Genomic DNA, 18,566 nt, shown 5'->3' with positions numbered 1-18,566 from the left:
GTACCTCCTTTCTTAATTAACGAGAACAAAACTGTACACAGTACGCCAGTTATGGCCTCACAAGCACCCACTACAGCTGCAATATAACCTCCCCGCTTTTCAACTCAATCCGTCTAGCAATGAAGGACAAAATTCCATTTGCCGCCTTAATTACCTGTTGTAACTGCGAACCAACCTCTATGATTCATGCACAAGAACACCCCAGGTCCATCTGCACAGCAGCATACTGCAATATTTTTACCGTTCAAATAATAGCCTGCAATACCCCTCCGAGAGGCAAGATCGTCATACTGCCATCATAGCCCAAGAATTCTAGCACTAGAACATCGATGTTGCTGCCCTGAGTGGGACCTAACTAGCAGGAGATTACACTTTCTTCTGAATGGGCAAACCTGAACAACACCGTCTGTCAGTGGTTAGCGCTGTTGCATCACAGTAGCAGGGACTCAGGTTCGATTCCACCCTCAGGCGGCTGACTGTGTGGAGTTTGCATTGTCCCCCCACTGTTTGCGTGGGTTTCCTCCAGGTGCTCTGGTTTCTTCCCACAGTTTTTTTCCTATCAAAATGGATGATAGAAAAATGATCTCATCCAATGTGGCAGGCAGAGGACTCTAGCTCACCTTTCCGAAGGTTTTCATTCCTCCAGACTTTGACATTGAAGTCACTATAGAGAATCAGCTTGTCTCCCTTGGGGATGAGGGACAGCAATAAAGTTATAGAATCCATACGGTTTGGAAGCAGGCAATTCAGCCATTTGAGTCCATGCTGACCTTCTGAAGAAGATAGCAGCTATGCCCTCCTCACCCCCCAATCCCATGTAACCTGTAATGCATGGCTAACCCACCCAACCTGCACATTGTTAGACTGTGGGAAGAAACCAGAGCACCTGGAGGAAAGCCACGCAAACAGTGGGGGGACAATGCAAACTCCACACAGTCAGCCGCCTGAGGGTGAAATCGAACCTGAGTCCCTGCTACTGTGATGCAACAGCGCTAACCACTGAGAGACGGTGTTGTTCAGGTTTGCCCATTCAGAAGAAAGTGTAATCTCCTGCTAGTTAGGTCCCACTCAAGGCAGCAACATCGATGTTCTAGTGCTAGAATTCTTGGGCTATGATGGCAGTATGACAATCTTGCCTCTCGGAGGGGTATTGCAGACTGATCTGTTGCAGTGACAGGTTAAGGATCATGTCAAGATAATGCACAGTGAGCTGGGGGAGACCATTTTTTTGATTTGTACTCCTTAGCTTTGACTATCGTGACTTCCTGCTGCCCCCGTTCCAAACTATCCATTTGTGTTGGATATGACCTCTCCCAGAAGTAATTTATAGTTGCGTCTGCTCCAGGTGATCATATCAACATGCACTCAACTAAAAATACAGACTGTCATTATGTGTATGTGTTGATTCACTTTGCTTCCCTTTGAGGTTTGGCTTGTGGTACAGCCAACATTTTAGAATCACTAAATAAAAACCAAAAGAACTGTAGATCCTGTAAATCAGGAACAAAAATAAAGTTGCTGGAAAAGCTCAGCAGGCCTGGCAGCATCTATGGAAGCGAAAACAGAGTTAATGTTTCGGGTGCGGTGACCCTTCCTCAGAATCAATTTTAAAATCACTGCCTGGGAGCAAGCACTGTTCAGGGCAATCGGTTTGTTTAAAGTGCAGATTGTTTGGCCACACACATGAAGGTCATTTCATATATGCATTATGGGTCTCAAGGTGTCTTGGCCTTGTGTGTTTCTTGGGAATTGACCACATTTATTTTTTTTTAAATTTGATGTGAGAGCCTGGTATTTAAACATGATGAGAGCTTTTTCCACAATTTGTGACAGAGTGTTGGAGCCATAAAATCATGCTGTTACTATTACCTAGTAACTTGAATCTTTTTAGGCTTCTCCACTGTCTCTGAGCTAAACTGCAGGATTTTGGATTAATCGTCATGTCACTCCAAGCTTCTCAGTTCATTTTTCTTCTCCTTTAGAATTTAAATCAGCTAAAATGTTTGCTTCTAAATCCCAATTAGCAACGTATGAATTCAAAATAAAACCGTCCTAATCTTTTGAGAACTCTGGTAGGAACCGAAATCCTTAATTCTTAAAACCTGCAACATATTTTTAACCCCAAAATCCATCCAATCCAAAGCTGAATTCATTACAGTTTCTCTAAGTTTCTTCACATTTAAATATGTGAGGTTTTAATCCAAATGGTATGTCACATTTCAAACTAACAAGCATCATACACACAAAGATCAATCGTTTCTCAAATAGAAAAATGAAAAGAACACTCAAAAGCATTGTCCTTGCTCTTGAGGGAAGGAAAACAAAAAATAAATCAATTGTAAGCCACGTACAAAAGAGATACAAAGGGCTAAACCACTTTTAAGTGACATTGACATTAGCCTGCAATTCATCTAACTACAGGGTCTGCTTGTCTAGCTTGTCGTTTGCTCTTTCATTCCAGAACAGAGCCGAGTGATTGTTTTGACAGTGTTGCAGATTCAGCAGCAGCCTTTCACAGTCAGTGTCTGATTGTGTCCTGGTTCTCGGGCCCATAGCCCACGATACCCAGATTTTCAATTCATCCTGGGTCCCTAGAGCCCTTTTCCTTCTTCTCTGATATGGCTGAGGAACTCCCTGAGCATACTATGGGCAGCAGCAACTTATTGTCATCCGTGGATTCCCACCTTTTTGTTCAATCTGGAAAGTAAACGTGTGGATCTTGCTTTTCCTTTACTAATAATCTCAAGCTGTGTCATCTGTCCTGGGTACAAAGTCATTTTTTCTCCAGTTGATCATACAGCACAACTGATATCTCTTTTGCAGTAACTTTTAAACTACTAATGATTCTGTTATGTTGTGAATGGTCTACCTTGGTTTTGTACTCTGATTGTACAATCCAGTAGGTGGCTCTAATATCCTCTCTTTCTCTCTCTCTCTCTCTCTCTCTCTCTCTCTCTCTCTCTCTCTCTCTCTCTCTCTCTCTCTCTCTTTCTCGCTCTTCCCCCCCCACCCCCCTTGCGGGTTGTCACGAAACCTCTTGTTCAACCATCCCTCATCTCTTCTCGTTTTACTCCTTTTCCCAGAAATGACTACACAGTATGCCTTCAGGAATGCCTCTTTCCCAGTTTGCTGACCTATGTTATGTTTCTGTGTCATTCTGCTCCTCATTTACCTCTTCCTTGCTGTAATAGATTCTTTGTCCTGTTAATTATCTTTCCAATTCTAAATGTAACTGGGAACAAATTTCCTGTTGTTGCTCACCATTAGCCTGACAGTCCAATGACCAGACTGTGTTCATTTGCTTGCCTTTACATTTGGGCACCTGCTTCCACTGTTCTGCCTCAAAGTCTGTGCAACTTGGACCCAACTCTAGAAATTCTAGCACAGTGCTTTTTAATAGCCTAAATGCTGATTTATGGCATTTCTTTTGGTCACTGCTTCTTTTGTTAATACAACTTGATTGAGATACACTTCCCACATATTCACATTTGCATTTCACCAGATTCTGAACATAAAGTGAGACTAAACTCTAATGTGGACTCTTGCACAGGAGCTAGTTTTCCTGTCTTTTCCACAACATTCTAGACTATTGTGATACTTTCAATGTAATTTCTCAACCTTTCTTTTGGCTCCCGTCTGAGTTTACTTCTACATCACACCAGATCTTGTGCTTCTTCAGTGATTCCTAGGATTTCCAACTGTTTTTCTTAATCTTTTCTTTTAATTTCATTCTCTTATCCATTTGAAATAGAATTAACAATGCTCTGAGTCCCCAATTAATAGGGTCATGTTGGAACTTGTCATTCTTCTCAGCAACTATCACCTTACCTCTGGCATCTACTTCCCTACCCTGTGGTAATTCATGTCTTTCTCATATAACAACTCTTGATCTGTCCAGTGGTCTTGTGCAGGCTAAATCCATTTGGCAGTTCTGGATTCTGTGCTCTGCTTTGTATTATTCAACACTACTGTTTCCAAATATGATCTCAATGGTCCATTTGTCAGGCTGCCAATTGACCAATGGATGGCAAATGAAGGTTCTCACCTACTTGGTACATCTGATTGTCTGACTTACTGACTACTAGTGGGTCACTCAGCTCAAAGTACTAACTGTAAATATTTAAAATAACAGGATTACAGTCTACAAACTAAAAGACCAATATGAATTGTGTTAAAAATCAAATTAAGAATAAGGTAACTGAAAGAGATGCTGGGTTTAATGATGTGTTGTAACTACATGATGAGGGAGATGATGTACCCCATTGTGGTTCACAGTGCCCACATCTGTAACAAGTGTTGGTTGCTTGAGGAACGCCAGCTGAGTTAAAAAGCTGGAATCATAGAACCCCTACAGTGTGGAAACAGGCCATTCATCCCAACAAGTCCACACCACCCCTCCGAAGAACATCCCACCCAACTCATTTCCCTACCCCTGATTTCCCATGTCTGACCCATCTAACTTAAAGACCCCTGGATACAATGGGCAATTTAGCATGGCCAATCCACCTACCCTGCACATCTTTGGACTGAGCTCTGAACGCTGCAATATATCAGATAGGGGTGAGTTACCTGGATGCTGTGCTTTGAGTGGCAGACACCTTAGATTAACTTCCTCAAATTTGGTCACTGGCCAGGAACAGAGGTTGTGACTACAGGTGACACAGGCACCTGTACCTTCTCCAAAGCATCCTCATCCTTTTGGTGATAACAAAGTGTGGAGCTGGATGAACACAGCAGGCCAAGCAGCATTTTAGGAACACAAAAGTTGACATTTCGGGGCTAGACCCTTCATCAGAAAAAGCTTATCATTTATGTCAAGTAGCCATAGTTTAGGTTGGATTTGCAGAAGGGCAGTCCATTCCAATCTTTGCCTCGCTGCTTCTACTATAAGAACTGAGTCAGGAGATGCCTACAGGAACAGCATCTGAAAGATTCTACGCGCCCCAACACACTCATCACACTACCCTACATCAGGAACACGTCAGAACCTCACCACAAGACTTCTACGATCACTGGGCATCAGAGTAGAACAGAAGCCCACATCAACCCTACAACAAGTGCTCACCCGAACTAAAGACCCACCCCCCGCCATGGACAGGACCAATGTTATCTACAAGATCGCCTGCAGAGACTGCGTGAAACACTACATCAGACAAACAGGAAGGAAACTAACAACAAGAGTACATGAACACCAACTGGCTACAAAAAGACACGGCTAATACTCACGCATCTCAATCCACATGGACAAGGAGAACCACGACTTCAACTGGGACAGCACCAAGATCCTGGGACAGGCTAAGCAGAGACAAGCACGAGAATTCCTGGAAGCATGGCACTCGATGAAGCACGCTATTAATAAACACATTGAACTCAACTCCATATACATTCGACTACGGAGGAAACCCAGAAGTGAGGCAATCCATCGCAACAGACCCCGGAGTTTAAAATCCAGGCGGGAAAACTCACCGACACTTCATTGGTGGCTACACTGAGGATGTTACCAAGCATAGTAACGAAACGTCTGCAGAACAACAAACCAACTCGGCGAGCCAACCAACCTCAGCACACGAGGTTGTGAACAATCAGGTTCGTTCTCCGATTGTGGCTTGAAATGGATAATTAAATTCATGCTGTTTGTGCAAGATGAGGTGTCAAAAACTATTGTTTTATACATTTTTGTATAAAGCATGATATGGTGGAATGCTAATTGGCAAAGCATTGATGTTTCTCATGAGAAATTTGTGCCTGTAATTGCTAAACATATCAGATTCACCCTTGTGGGAGTGCTCAGTAGAGGTTGTTCGGTCTAGTCTGATCCCATGAACTATGAAAATAGGGAAATTAAAAAAAAATTAGAACTTTATTAGTGAGGCTTTGAAACAAAAATTTGTGTGGAAAATTAGTTCCAGACTGAGAAGATTAGCTGTGGATATCACCCTCCCGGTTTCCTTGTGCATTACTGAGTCCTCTCTGTTTGTCCCATTCACATGTTCCTACTCTTTAATAGCTTTGCTGTTATGCTTTTTCTTTCAGACTACAGTATCCAAAAATGGATAATTCTTCTGTGTTTATTTGCCTCCTCTCCTTCCTCATTTATTCATTCAATTAAAATATCTGCCCATTGCTTATATTTGTGTGATATTGCCTGTTCAATATGTATAGCCACATTTCTTTTCTGGAACGTATGTTGTGTTTTTTTGCTATGCACTATGTCAAAGAGAAAATCTACATTACACATTCAGACAACCTCTGAAATAAAAAGTTTTTTAGATTTTTTTTGTGTGTGTTTAATGCATGCAGCATATATTTCTAAGAAATCGTGCTTAGAATACCTTCAGAGATATGTTCCTAAAGGACATGCTGAGGTTTCAGCAGACTACATTTTAGCACATCCACAGCTCCCTTGTCTTGGAATGCATTGTAGGTACGAATCAAAATTCCCATCGATGTCAGGAGTCACCTGTTTTGTGAACCTGACCAAAACTTCCAAGGAGCATAAACATACTAAGAAATAATTCCAAATAAAGAAACATGAAAACAATTATTCTGTAACTGTGTACTAAACACAACTTGAGCACTGCTGTATCTGAAACCTCAAGTGGATATATTTCAGCAATGACCTGGCATTACACTGTCAAAAAACCATTTGTCTAAGTTTAAACAGAAAGAAAATGTTTTAAATATTGAAGATTTGCTTCCTCTCTCATTCCTAAATTGCTGGTTAGAAAATGAAAGATAAACACAAAATAAAATAATGAAATATGCACTGTAGGCAAGAAAGCATAGAATTGATAATTAATACCAAAGAAGTTAATTTTTATACATAATGTGAAAATATTATCCATTTTGTTTTAAATAGAAACAAATCCACTGCTGTTTGTACACCAGAAAATAGTAACTGAATGCTGCAAATTAAATAAGTAGAATACATTGTTGGAACACCAATATTTCCTCCCTTCCCTCTCCGCCTCTTGTGAACAGATAGTGCTGTGATCTCTGAATTACCAACTACATCAGATGTGGAAATTGTATAATATGTATATCACAATTATAGTTAAGGCAATACTGAATCTTAACTTTAACTAACAACTTACTTTACACTTGACAACTTTGCACTTTTTGTGAAAGATTCCTCCTTTCTAATGTAACAACGAATGAAGCCAGAAGTCATGTATTCATCAAAACTAATTCTATAAACTGATGGATAACTTCTTTTCTTTTTAAACCAGAACTAGTGTCTCTGGTGGATTTATTAGTACTGTTAATCCAGATGATGTACCAGAACCATAAATCATCACAGAATGGAAAGACTACACAAGGAGGTAATAACCAACCGCTGTAATATTTTCTTTACAAAAGGTCTGCAGTGAAAAAGATAAAGACTGCAATTGAAAAATAGAAATAAAAATAGAAAATAGTAGAAATACACTTGGGGGACCTGCCAGTATCTGAAAAATGGAGATACTTATTGTTTTCAGGAACAGTCTGACAATGGGCCTGTACATCAAATGTCAAGTTTATCATATGAACGGAATCCATTTGACAGAACTTTGCTAGAAATGACTTTTCTTTTCCTTTTTCAAATGATGTTGGCCCTTCTGTGCCTTTCTTTCCAATTTTGAAAAGCCTGCAGTTGAACACTGTTAAATATGTATTAAAATTTTTTTCTTTCAGATTCTTTTGCTCCTGCAAATCTTGTGATGGAAATATTGCGCATGTTATGTGGCCGGAAGGAATGTGCTACTGAGTGCCTGTACAGAAGCATTATTATAGATTCCCTTCTCTTTCCAATATCCACATTGCTGAAAGAAGATCAGGTGGGGTGATTTCAACAAATTTTAGTAGTGCTTTAAGAATTTAGTTAGAATTGTAATTATTTTCATTTATGCTTTTAATTGCATGTAGCTTGAATCTTTGGTTGAATTAAAATGAAGGTACTACAGTATTTAACTTTTGGCCCATTAATAGTCTGCTTTGTTCCCTATGTCGTAAACTGAAAATGTATCTCCTGTCACATGGATGAAATAGATGCACTGCTGGTTGGAATGTCAATGGGCAGAATTAATGTTGAATAATTCTTGTGTATCTTGCTGTACCTGATTTCAGTTTTTCTTAATCCTGTGTGGTTAGTTCACCAAGTGCTTAATAGAAACAGCACATTTAGCAGTGACTGTAAGAAAAACCACTGTACTTTGCTGATTATGACATTAAGAGCAATGGAGCTATTCTCTTGCTTTACTCCACATTCTGTAACCCTGCCTCCACCGTCCCACTTCCGATCATTCAAGGGCAGGATTACTTCCTGCCAACCCAAATTTTTAGGCGTATGACAATATTTCTGGATAGCAGTTAGCTAAGTAATGTTTTGCCACTACATTAATAGTGATGTGAAACAACAGTAAATTTGATCCAGTACAGAATATAATTTTCAAAAGGCATTTCATTTATTTATGCTTTTTGTTAAATAAAGGAATACTGCTGAAGGTGTGATTTTCACTTTTGTAAGTCGTGAAGCTAATGAAATAGTTGTTTCCTGACTTAGACTATAAGACATAGGAGCAGACGTAGGCTGTTTGACGCATTGAGTCTGCTCTACCATTCAGTGAGATCACAACTGATCTGATAATCTTTAACTTCAATTTACTGCCTTTTCCCCAAAACCCTTTATTCCCTCACTGATTGAAAATATGTCTGTTTCTGCCTTGAATAGTCTTAATCATGCAGTGTCCACAGTGTTCTAGGTAAGGGATTCCACAGATTCATTTTCATCTGGGATAAGACATCCCTCCTCATTGTGTCTTAAATGGGTCACTCCTTATTTGGCAATTACGCCATCAAGTTCTTGACTCTCCCACAAAGCAAAACAACCTCTCTGCATCTAGCCTGTCAAGCCCCCTAAGAATTTTATATATTTCAATAAAGTTGCCTCTCATTCACCTCAACTCAGATAAGTACAGGCCCCGACTATTCAGTGTACCCTAATTTTAAAAAAACACATCCATGCCCAGAAACAAACAGTGTCTCCAATACCAGTACATCTTTCCTCAAGTAATGGGACCAAAAAGTGTTGACAATATTCTAGCTGTAATCTAATGAGTACCTTGCATTGTTTTAGCAAAATGTCTCTTTGAAACAAAAACTAGCATTCTATTTACCTCTCATGTTATCTGTTGAACTTGTATACTCATCCATACATAAGGATTCCAAATTCCTCTGCAGTCTTTCTCCATTTAATTGTTATTAGCTCCTCTGTTCTTTTTGCCAAAGTGCATAACCTCCCATTTTCCATATTATATTCCATTTGCCAATTTTTTATTCACCCACTTCACCATTTTAGATCCTTCTGCAGAGGAATGAATGCTCACCACTTGGTTTCTCACCCATTTTGGTGTCATTCACAAACTTGACAGATTGCAGTTATTCAAGTCATTAATATACATTGTAAAAATTATAGCCCCAGTATTTACTCCTGTGACACTCCATTAGTTACAGGCCTCCATCCTGAAAATGCTGTCTTCTTTATCCCAGCTGTTTGTCTGCTATTAGTTAGCCATTCTCTATCAATGCAAATATACTCTCCGCGACCTTGTGAGTTCTTATCTTATTAAACAGCCTTGCAGGCAATACCTTATCAAATGCCTTTGGAAAATCAAAATGTAGTGTATCTACTAGGTTCTTCCTTATTTATTCTGCTTGTTACCTCAGTAAAGAATTCTAATAAATTTGTCAGGCATGATTACCCTTCTTGAAACCAAGTTGACTCTGTGATCTTCACCTAACTATATATTCCTTTTATATCCTCTTTATGTCTCGTTCACAAATTATTTTTCTTATTTTCTACCTATCTTTGTGTCATCGGCAAATTTAACCATAGCTTTGATCCCTTTATCCACAACATTCATACAAACTGTAAAAAGCTGAGCCGCCTACCACTGATAGTTGTGTCATACTACTCATTACATCTTGCCAACCAGAAAATGACCCATTTATGTTTACTTTCTGTTTCCTGTTAGCTAACCAATCTTCTATTAATTCCTCTTGATTACCCGTGGTTACATCATAAACTTGTATTTACTGCAATAATTTGTGATATAGCACTTTACCAAATCCCTTCAGGAATATACAGTACATCTGCCAGTTCCCCTTTTATCCATAGCACATGTTACTTCCTCAAAGAGCTTCAATAATTGGTTAAACATTGTTTCCCTTTCTCAGAACTGTGTTGGTTCTGCATGAATACCTGTCCCAAAACTGATGTTAAGCAAACTGCCTATAGTTTCCCGCTTCCTGGACCTTCCCTCTTCGAATAAAGGAGTCACATTTGCTATGTTCTAACATAATGGAGCCTTTGCCAAACCTAAAGTTGTTTTCAAAATTAAAATCACTGAATTAACTATCTTGGTTGCCACTTAAAAAAAAAATGGCCATCAGGGCCCGGGGTTAAAAAAGCAGTTAGAGAGAGAGTCGGACCCCTTAAAGATCAGTGAGGTCGTCTTTATGTTAAACCTCAGGAGATGGGAGAGATACTGAATAAATATTTTGCATCAGGTTTTACTGTGGAGAAAGAAGTGGATAACGAGTTTTGAGAAGATTTGTAGCTCAGGTTGAGGCTCTGAATGTGAGATTGCTCGCTGTGCTGGAAGGTTAGTTTTCAGACGTTTCGTCCCTGTACAGACAACAAGCAAAACGAACGTCATCTACAAAATACCTTGCAAGAACTATGACAAAAACTACATTGGACAAACAGGCAGAAAGCCAGCCACCAGGATACATGAACATCAACTAGCCACAAAACGACATGACCCACTATCACTAGTATCCTTACATACAGATGAGGAAGGACACCACTTTGATTGGGACAACACATCCATCTTAGGACAAGCCAAACAGAGACACGCACAAGAATTCCTAGAAGCATGGCATTCCAACCGGAACTCCATCAACAAACACATTGATTTGGAGCCAATCTACCATTCTCTGAGAAAAAGAACAGGAAACGACATCACCAATGCTGGAAATGACATCACCAACCCAAGGAAACCTAAACAGATAAATAGAAAGTGGGACATAACACCAGCGCTTCGTCGGAGGCTCACTGATGATGTTACCTAAGAGTGGTGACGAAACGTCTGAAAACTAACCTTCCAGCTCAGCGAGCAATTTCACATCCAGAAGAAGTGGATGCTTGACAGCTCAGGGAAATAAATTGATGTTTTGAAAACAGTTCACATTACACAAGAGGAAGCACTGGAGGTCTTAGAAAATGCAAAGGTGGATAAATCTCCAGGGCCTGATCAAGTGTATCCCAGATCATAGTGGGATGTTAGGAAGGAGTTTATGGGGCCCCTGGCAGAAATAGTTCTGCTGTCTATTACAACAGGTGAGGGGCTAAAGGACTGGAGAGTGGCTAATGTTGTGCCTTTATTTAAGCAGGGATGTAATGAGAAGCCTAGGAACATAGACCTGTGATTCAAACATTTGTTGTGGGTAGGTTTTTGGAGGGGATTCTGAAAGATAGGATTTATGTTTGGAGAGGAAAGTGATGATTAAGGGTGGACAGCATAGTTTGGTCTGAGGGTAATCGTGTCTGACCATCTTGATTGGTTACTTCCTTGTAAAGCTCAATGAGATTGATGTGTTAGACATTGTTTATGTGGACTTTAGCTAAGCCTTTGATAAGGTTCCACATGATAGGCTAATTAGTAAAGTTAGATCATGTGAGATTCAGGGTGAGCTTGCCAATTGGATACAAAATTGGCTTTAGGGTAGAAGACAGGGTGGTGGAGGAGGGTTATTTTTTCCAACTAGGAGGCCAGTGACAAGCAGTGTCCAACAGTGATCGGTAATGGGTTCACTTTTGTTTGTCATTTGTATCAATGATTCGGATAAAAACGTAGGAGGCATGGTCAATAAATTTGTGGATGATACCAAAACTGGTGGTATAATGAAGAAGGTTGTCTAAAAATACAAAGAGATCTTGGCCAGTTGGGTCAATGGGCTGATGAGTGGCAGAAGGAGTTTAATCTAGATAAATGCAAGGTATTGCACTTGTAGGGCCCTGGGTAGTGTTGTAGAATGGAGAGACCTATGAGCTTAGGTACATAATTCTTTGAAATTTGCATCACAGGTAGACAGGGTGGTTAAGAAAGTGTATAATATGCTTGCCATCATTGCTCAGTCCTTTTGAGTACTGGATTTACAGCATCTGCAGTTCTTGTGGTTTTTCTTTGAGTGTAGGAATTGGGGTGTCTTGTTAAGATTGTACATGATGTTGGTGAGGCCTCTTCTTGAGCACTGTGTGCTATCCTGGGTCACTATATTATATGAGGAATATAAGTGGGAATGGAGGGTTTAAAACCTTGGAAAGGCAAATCAAGGCAGGATTTATGCACATAATGATAAGGTCTTGGGTAGAGTTGCTGAACAAAGTGACCTTGGAGTGCAGGTTCACAGTTCCTTGAAAAGTGGAATCCCATGTAGGGAGGACAGTGAAGCAGGATTGAATATGTGGGTTAGGAGTTCATTTTGAGGCTGTACAGGACATTGGTTAGGCCACTTCTAAAATTCGGCATTCAATTCTGTTTACTGTGTTTTATATTTTGTCCCATCTTCTGACCTGTCACACTAATTTGCTTAATTCTTTTTCGTCTATAACTTTGACACAATCTTTTACTTGTAGTCAGCCATGGAATGTGGGTTTCTCTCTTGACATTTTTCATTCTGATTGGAATGTTTCATTCTGGGTATTCTGATCAATCGTCTTAAACGTCTGCATGTTTCACATTTTCATCAAAACCCTTAACCTAAGTTGCCAGTTTCTTCAGTTAGTCCCATTTAGTTCTCTGCTTTCATGACATCGTGATTGACCTTATTTATTTTTAAAACATGAGTCTTTGAGCTACTGTTCTCTCCCTTGAACTGAATATAAAATTCAGTCATATAATAATTTACGAACAAGGATCACCTTCACTAGATCATTTTTTAAAAAATCCTATCTTATTGCACAGTACCATGTCTGAACTAAAACAAAGAGCTTCAGATGCTGGAGATCTGAAACAAAAACAGAAAGTTCTAGCGAAATCCTGCAGGTCTGGCAGCATCTGTGGAAGCAAAACAAAGTTAATGTTTCAAGTATGGGTGACTTGTCATCAGAACTGATAGCAGCTAGGAAACGTAGAGAAGTACATTTTGCTCTCTAGTTAGCTCCAGAATGTGCTGTCACAGCAAGAAAACCTTTTATGAACCCCTCACCTAGGCTATTTTTGCCTTTTTTTTCCCGGTCTAGATGAAGATCACATATTCCTTTTCCGATCAGCTTCCATTATTTCTTGTTTTATTCTGTGTCCAACCTTGTGGATGCTGTTAACCACTCGTACAGTGATTTCTTGCCTTCAATTAGAAGAAATTTGTTTCTGTAGAAACGTTGTCGGAAAATGTTAGTACATTATTTTTCTGGCACCAGTGCTCGCAAAACAAAATCTGCTAAATTGCATCATGATATCTTTCAATTGCATTTTAGTTACTTTCCTCTAAAGTTGAGATACAACAACATTACGAAATGCAATGTTGATTTATTTATATTGAATAGATGTTAGTTGCCTGTTTTGAAACAGCGCTGATAAATGCAGCCGATATCTTGGCAAGGATAGCGTCCACAGACCGAGGACTTTTGCTGCTGCTTTTTGGTGAAAATAATAAAGATGCTGCAAGTAACTGGTAAGAACACATATAAAGTTTAAGAGAAAGAGAACATTAGTCTGTGATTAAGATCTGTATTTTTTTATGATCTCTTGGACATAAATTCTAATTCTCTTCTGACAGCTAAGTTTCACAGGTGAAGCATGCTATGGTGCTTTCATTGTACTCGCAAGAAGACTTTGATTTCTCCCATTTAATGTTTATCATTGATAGGAACATAAGGACAAGGAATAGGAGTAGGCAAGCCAATTTTGCGAACCGCTCTGCTATTTGTGATATGATCATGGTTATCTCATTTGGTTTCAACACCACTTTCCCCTCTGCTTTTCACAATTTTTCTATGAATTATGAATTAAAATCCTGTCTATTTCCTTCTTAAATTTGCTCACTGTTCCAGCATTCACCACAGTTTGGGGTAATTAATCCTGCAGATTTCCAACCCTTTGAAAGAAGTAATTTTTCCTTATCTCTGTTTTAAATGTGCTAACTGTTTTTCTAAAGCTATGACCTCTTGTTCTAGATTGGCACACATGAAGAAATATCCATTCTACATTACTTTGTCAATACCCTTACAGGATCTTTTATATTTCTATTAGATGTCTTCTCATTTTTCTAAACTACAGACAGGATAGTTCGAAATTGCTCAACCTCTCTTTATAATTCAAATATCTCATCTCCGGAATCGATTTACTGAACCTCATCTGAACTGCCTCCAATCCAACTATGTGCCCCCACAAGTGAGGAGACCAAAATTGTACGCAGTACTTCAGGTGATGCTTCACTAATGCCTTGTACATTTGAAGCAACACCTCCCTACTTTTATGCTTTATTCCTTGAGCAATAAATGCCAAAATTTTATTTGCCTTCCTTATTATCTGTCTACCTGCAGACTACTTTTCTCCTTTCCATGCACAAGGAAACCCAGATCCCTCTACGCTGAAACTCATTAAAGTTTCCTTTTTGTTCCTCCACCCAAAGTGGATAACCCCACATGTCTTCATGTTAAGCTTCATCTGCCAAATTTTGGCCCATTCATCCATCTATCCATTCTTATTTCTTTATTGCAGTTTACGTTCCATCTATATTAGTGTCATTTGCAAATTTGGCTAAAGTACTTTCTAACCCCACACCCAAGTCATTAGTGTAGATTGAAATAGTTAGGGCCTAAGGACCAAATCCTGTGGCACCCCACCAGTTACAACTTGCCAACCAGAAAAAGACCCATTTATTATGAATCTCTGCTTTGTTTGTTAGCCTATCCTCTATCCAAGCTAACAAATTGCACTTAAATCCATGTGGTCTTATTTTGTAAGATCAATAATTCCAAAATTGATATACTGTGGGGCATTAGCTTTAGCAGAGTTGACTATCTCCCGTCTATAATTCTTAGGCCAATAGTTGCCTACTTTTTAATCAGGCCTGAGCACATCCTAATTAAGTGCAGACTAGAAGGACATTCCAGGAATAGTTGAGACATTAACATGGTGAAGTTACTACAGAAGGTTACCTGTATACTTAACATTAAAAATAGCAGATAATATACAGAGCTAAGCCATCCCTATAACAACATAGTCTTATCCAGTTGAGAACGGTGCTGGATAACCAGACAACAAAAATTTAAATGTTTAACAAATTGAGATATTTTATTTTTAATGAGCCATGTATAATAGAGTTATGTTTTGTTTTTATTTTTTCCAGTCCTTCTGCTGCACAAATAATTGCTGAGTTCACCAAAAGGTTGCTTGATGGAGAGTTTCCTACTTTGGCTTCAACAGAACCATCCACTGCTCTGAAAGGGGCTTTCATCTTTGTCTGTCGCCAGATATATAACACTTGTGAAGGCCTAGACGTACTAATGCCATATGGTTTGCATGAATCCATCTCCAAAGCATGGAAGAAGGTAACAGTTATAGATATAGCATGAATCTCTGCAATCGGCCCGGCTAAGTATTTTGTTTGTCTTGTGTCTAAGCTTTTTAGAAAAATTATGTTTCATCATAATGGGAAAGCCAACGGAGATAATGATGGAACTGAGGGATCTTTTGGACATGAAGTCAAGATATTTTAAGCATCATTCTTAAGTTTTTGCATTAATTTTATTTCACTGTGTGCTAATTAGTGCACTTAGAAGTGCACCTCCCCTGGGAGCGATTATGAATCAGCCAAATAAAACAGTTAAGTTAGCAAATGAAAATAAAATAAGGTGAAGTCTATTTTCCAGTGCAGTTTACTAAAATTGTTGAGGAAATGCAGTTTCACCCCAACTCTTGCAATAATTTTCTTGTATGCATCTATGTTTTAACTTCAAAATATGCTTTAAATATAAATAGGAAGTGCTGGAGAAACTTGGCAACATCTGTGGATAGAGGAAAAAAGTTAGCATTTCAAGTCCAATGTAGAACATAGAACATTCCAGCGCAGTACAGGCCCTTCAGCCCTCGATGTTGCGCCGACCTCTGAAACCAATCTGAAGCCCATCTAACCTACATGATTCCATTATCATCTATATGCTTATCCAATGACCATTTAAATGCCCATAAAGTTGGCGAGTCTACTACTGTTGCAGGCAGGGCATTTCACGACCTTAATATTCTCTGAATAAAGAACTACCTCTGACATCTGTCCTATATCTATCACTCCTCAATTTAAAGCTACGTCCCCTCGTGCTAGCCATCATCATCCGAGGAAAAAGACTGTCACTGACCACCCTATCTAATCGTCTGATCATCTTGTATGTCTCTATTTAAAAAAAGTACGTGGCAAAACACTGGGTTTTATGCTGGTAAAAATTGTGGAAGCAGCAAGTGGGACAGAAGATCAGGGAATGGTTAGAAAGCAAAGAAAGACAATGAGACATCAAAGGGTCACATAACAAAAAGGAAAGGAGCTGGTGTAGAGCTGGATGAACATAGCAGGCCAAGCAGCATCAGAGGGGCAGGAAGGCTGACGTCTCGGGCCTAGACCCTTCTTCAGAAACGTCAGCCTTCCTGCTCCCCTGATGCTGCTTGACCTGCTGTGTTCATCCCGCTCTACACCTTGTTATCTCGATTCTCCAGAATCTGCAGTTCCTATTATCTCTAAAAGGAGCTGGTAATGATTTTTGAGAAAGGACAAAGCATAGATCAACAGTAGCTGTTAAAAGAAGAACATAAATCAAGTCTGACTAAAAACAAAGCTGTGAAAGTAAATCCTGGGAATTAATTTTAAAAGAAAAAGACAGATTTCATGGTCAGAATTTGTTGAGTTCAATATTGAGGTTGTAAAGTGCTTAGGTGGAAAATGAGGTGCTGTTCGTCTGGCTTCATTTGGGCTTCACTGGAGGACTACAACAGGTCAAAGATAGAAATATGAGTAGGAGATCAAGATGGATCTGTTAAATGGGAAAAGACTAGAATCTGGTTCATGCTTGTGTACTGAACAGAGGTGATCCTTAAAGCGGTCACCCCAACACAAGTGTTCCCTAGATTCAATAGAAGTTCTATCAGACTATTTATTAGCAAATAAACCCCCTCTATTTAAGAAAAGAGGGAGGCAGGAAAGTATAAGACATGTAGCTTGATGCCTGTCTTGCGAGAGGTGATAGACTACTAAAGATGATAGCTTTCACACTTCAAAGTCTCAAGGTAATCGGGCAGAATCAGCAAGTTTTCCTCCAAAGGGAGATTTTTTTAAACTAAATTATTGGTGTTCTTCATTGGAGTAACATGTGCTGTGGATAAATGTACATATATGAGAGCTTGTAGACACATTATACTTGGATTTCCAAAAGACATTTGATAAGGTCAAAGGTTGTTGTAGAAAGTAAAAGCACATGGGCTAGGGGTTTACATATGAGCACAGATAGATGATTAGCTGGCAGGCGGAAAGCATTATGCTGAATGAGTCTTTGGCAGGATGTGATGAGTGAAGTCTCACAGGAGTCTGTGCTGGGTCTCAACCTTTTACCAAGTTACATCAATGATTTAGCTGAGAGGAGCAAAGGCATGATATCTAAATTCACAGAAAACACCAAAATTAGCCTGAAAAAGACAAGAAGTTGCAAATAGACATAGATAGGTTTAGTGGGTAGACAAAAATCTGGCAGATTGAGTGTAATGTCGGATAATGTGAAGTGGTTCACTTCAGAAGAAGAAAAGAAAGTTAATCAAATGGAGAATAACTTCAGAATTCCAAAATGCAGAGGGAATCTGGTGCGTTGGTCCCAAGAAGTTCATATGCTGGTAACAGCACAAAAGGCTAATGGACTGCTATCCTTTATTATAAGAAAAATTGAACATCAAAGTAAGAATGTTACGTTTCAGCTAAATTACATTAGTGAAGCCGCATCTTGAACACTGCGCACAGTTTGATTTCCTTATTTTAAAGAAGAATATAAATGCATTGAAGGTAGTTCAGAAGAGATTAGGCTGATTGATACCTGGAATGAGGAAGTTATCTTGTGAGGGGAGGCTGAGCTTGTTTCCACCAGAGTTTAGAAGAGTGGCAGTGACTTGTTTGAAGTGCATAAGATCCTGTATGGTCTTGAGGAGGTGGATGTGTGAAGAGTGTTTCCTTTCGGTGTCAGTCCGGAACTAGGAGACACTGTTTTGAAATCTGTGGTTGCCCCTTTAGGATTGAGGTGAGGAAAAATTTCTTGAGTGTTATGCGCTTTGCAGTTCCCTGCCTTAGATGGCAGTGGAGGCAAAGTCATTAAATACTTTCAAGGCAGAAAAGGATTGATTCCCTTGCCTATCACAAATCTAAGCTTTTCAGGATTACATGGGGACATGGAATTCTGAATACAAATAGATCAACCGGGATTTTAGTGAAGGATGGAGCAGGCTCCAAAATGTTCACATTGCCTATTTCTCCTATTGTGGCTGTTTGTA

General features: G+C 39.4%; 1 protein-coding gene across 4 annotated transcripts in view; it reads left to right on the top strand.

Annotated features, from left to right (window-relative positions):
* Window positions 1-18,566, top strand: part of tbc1d32 (TBC1 domain family, member 32) — a 228,770-nt gene that overhangs the window by 70,155 nt on the left and 140,049 nt on the right. For all 4 annotated transcript variants that reach the window (XR_007247581.2, XM_048531424.2, XM_048531423.2 and 1 more), the window contains 4 exons: window positions 7,230-7,322; window positions 7,675-7,817; window positions 13,589-13,716; window positions 15,397-15,598. Coding sequence is in view for 3 of the 4 variants with exons in the window: in XM_048531424.2 (XP_048387381.2) it covers window positions 7,230-7,322; window positions 7,675-7,817; window positions 13,589-13,716; window positions 15,397-15,598 (566 nt within the window). In the remaining variant the exon portion in view is untranslated. The remainder of the gene's footprint in view (window positions 1-7,229; window positions 7,323-7,674; window positions 7,818-13,588; window positions 13,717-15,396; window positions 15,599-18,566) is intronic.

This window comes from Stegostoma tigrinum, chromosome 4 (assembly GCF_030684315.1).
Source record: "Stegostoma tigrinum isolate sSteTig4 chromosome 4, sSteTig4.hap1, whole genome shotgun sequence".
Taxonomy (NCBI): Eukaryota; Metazoa; Chordata; class Chondrichthyes; order Orectolobiformes; family Stegostomatidae; genus Stegostoma; species Stegostoma tigrinum.
Note: the sequence above shows the minus strand (reverse complement) of the source record. Positions and strands in the feature narration are given on the sequence as shown.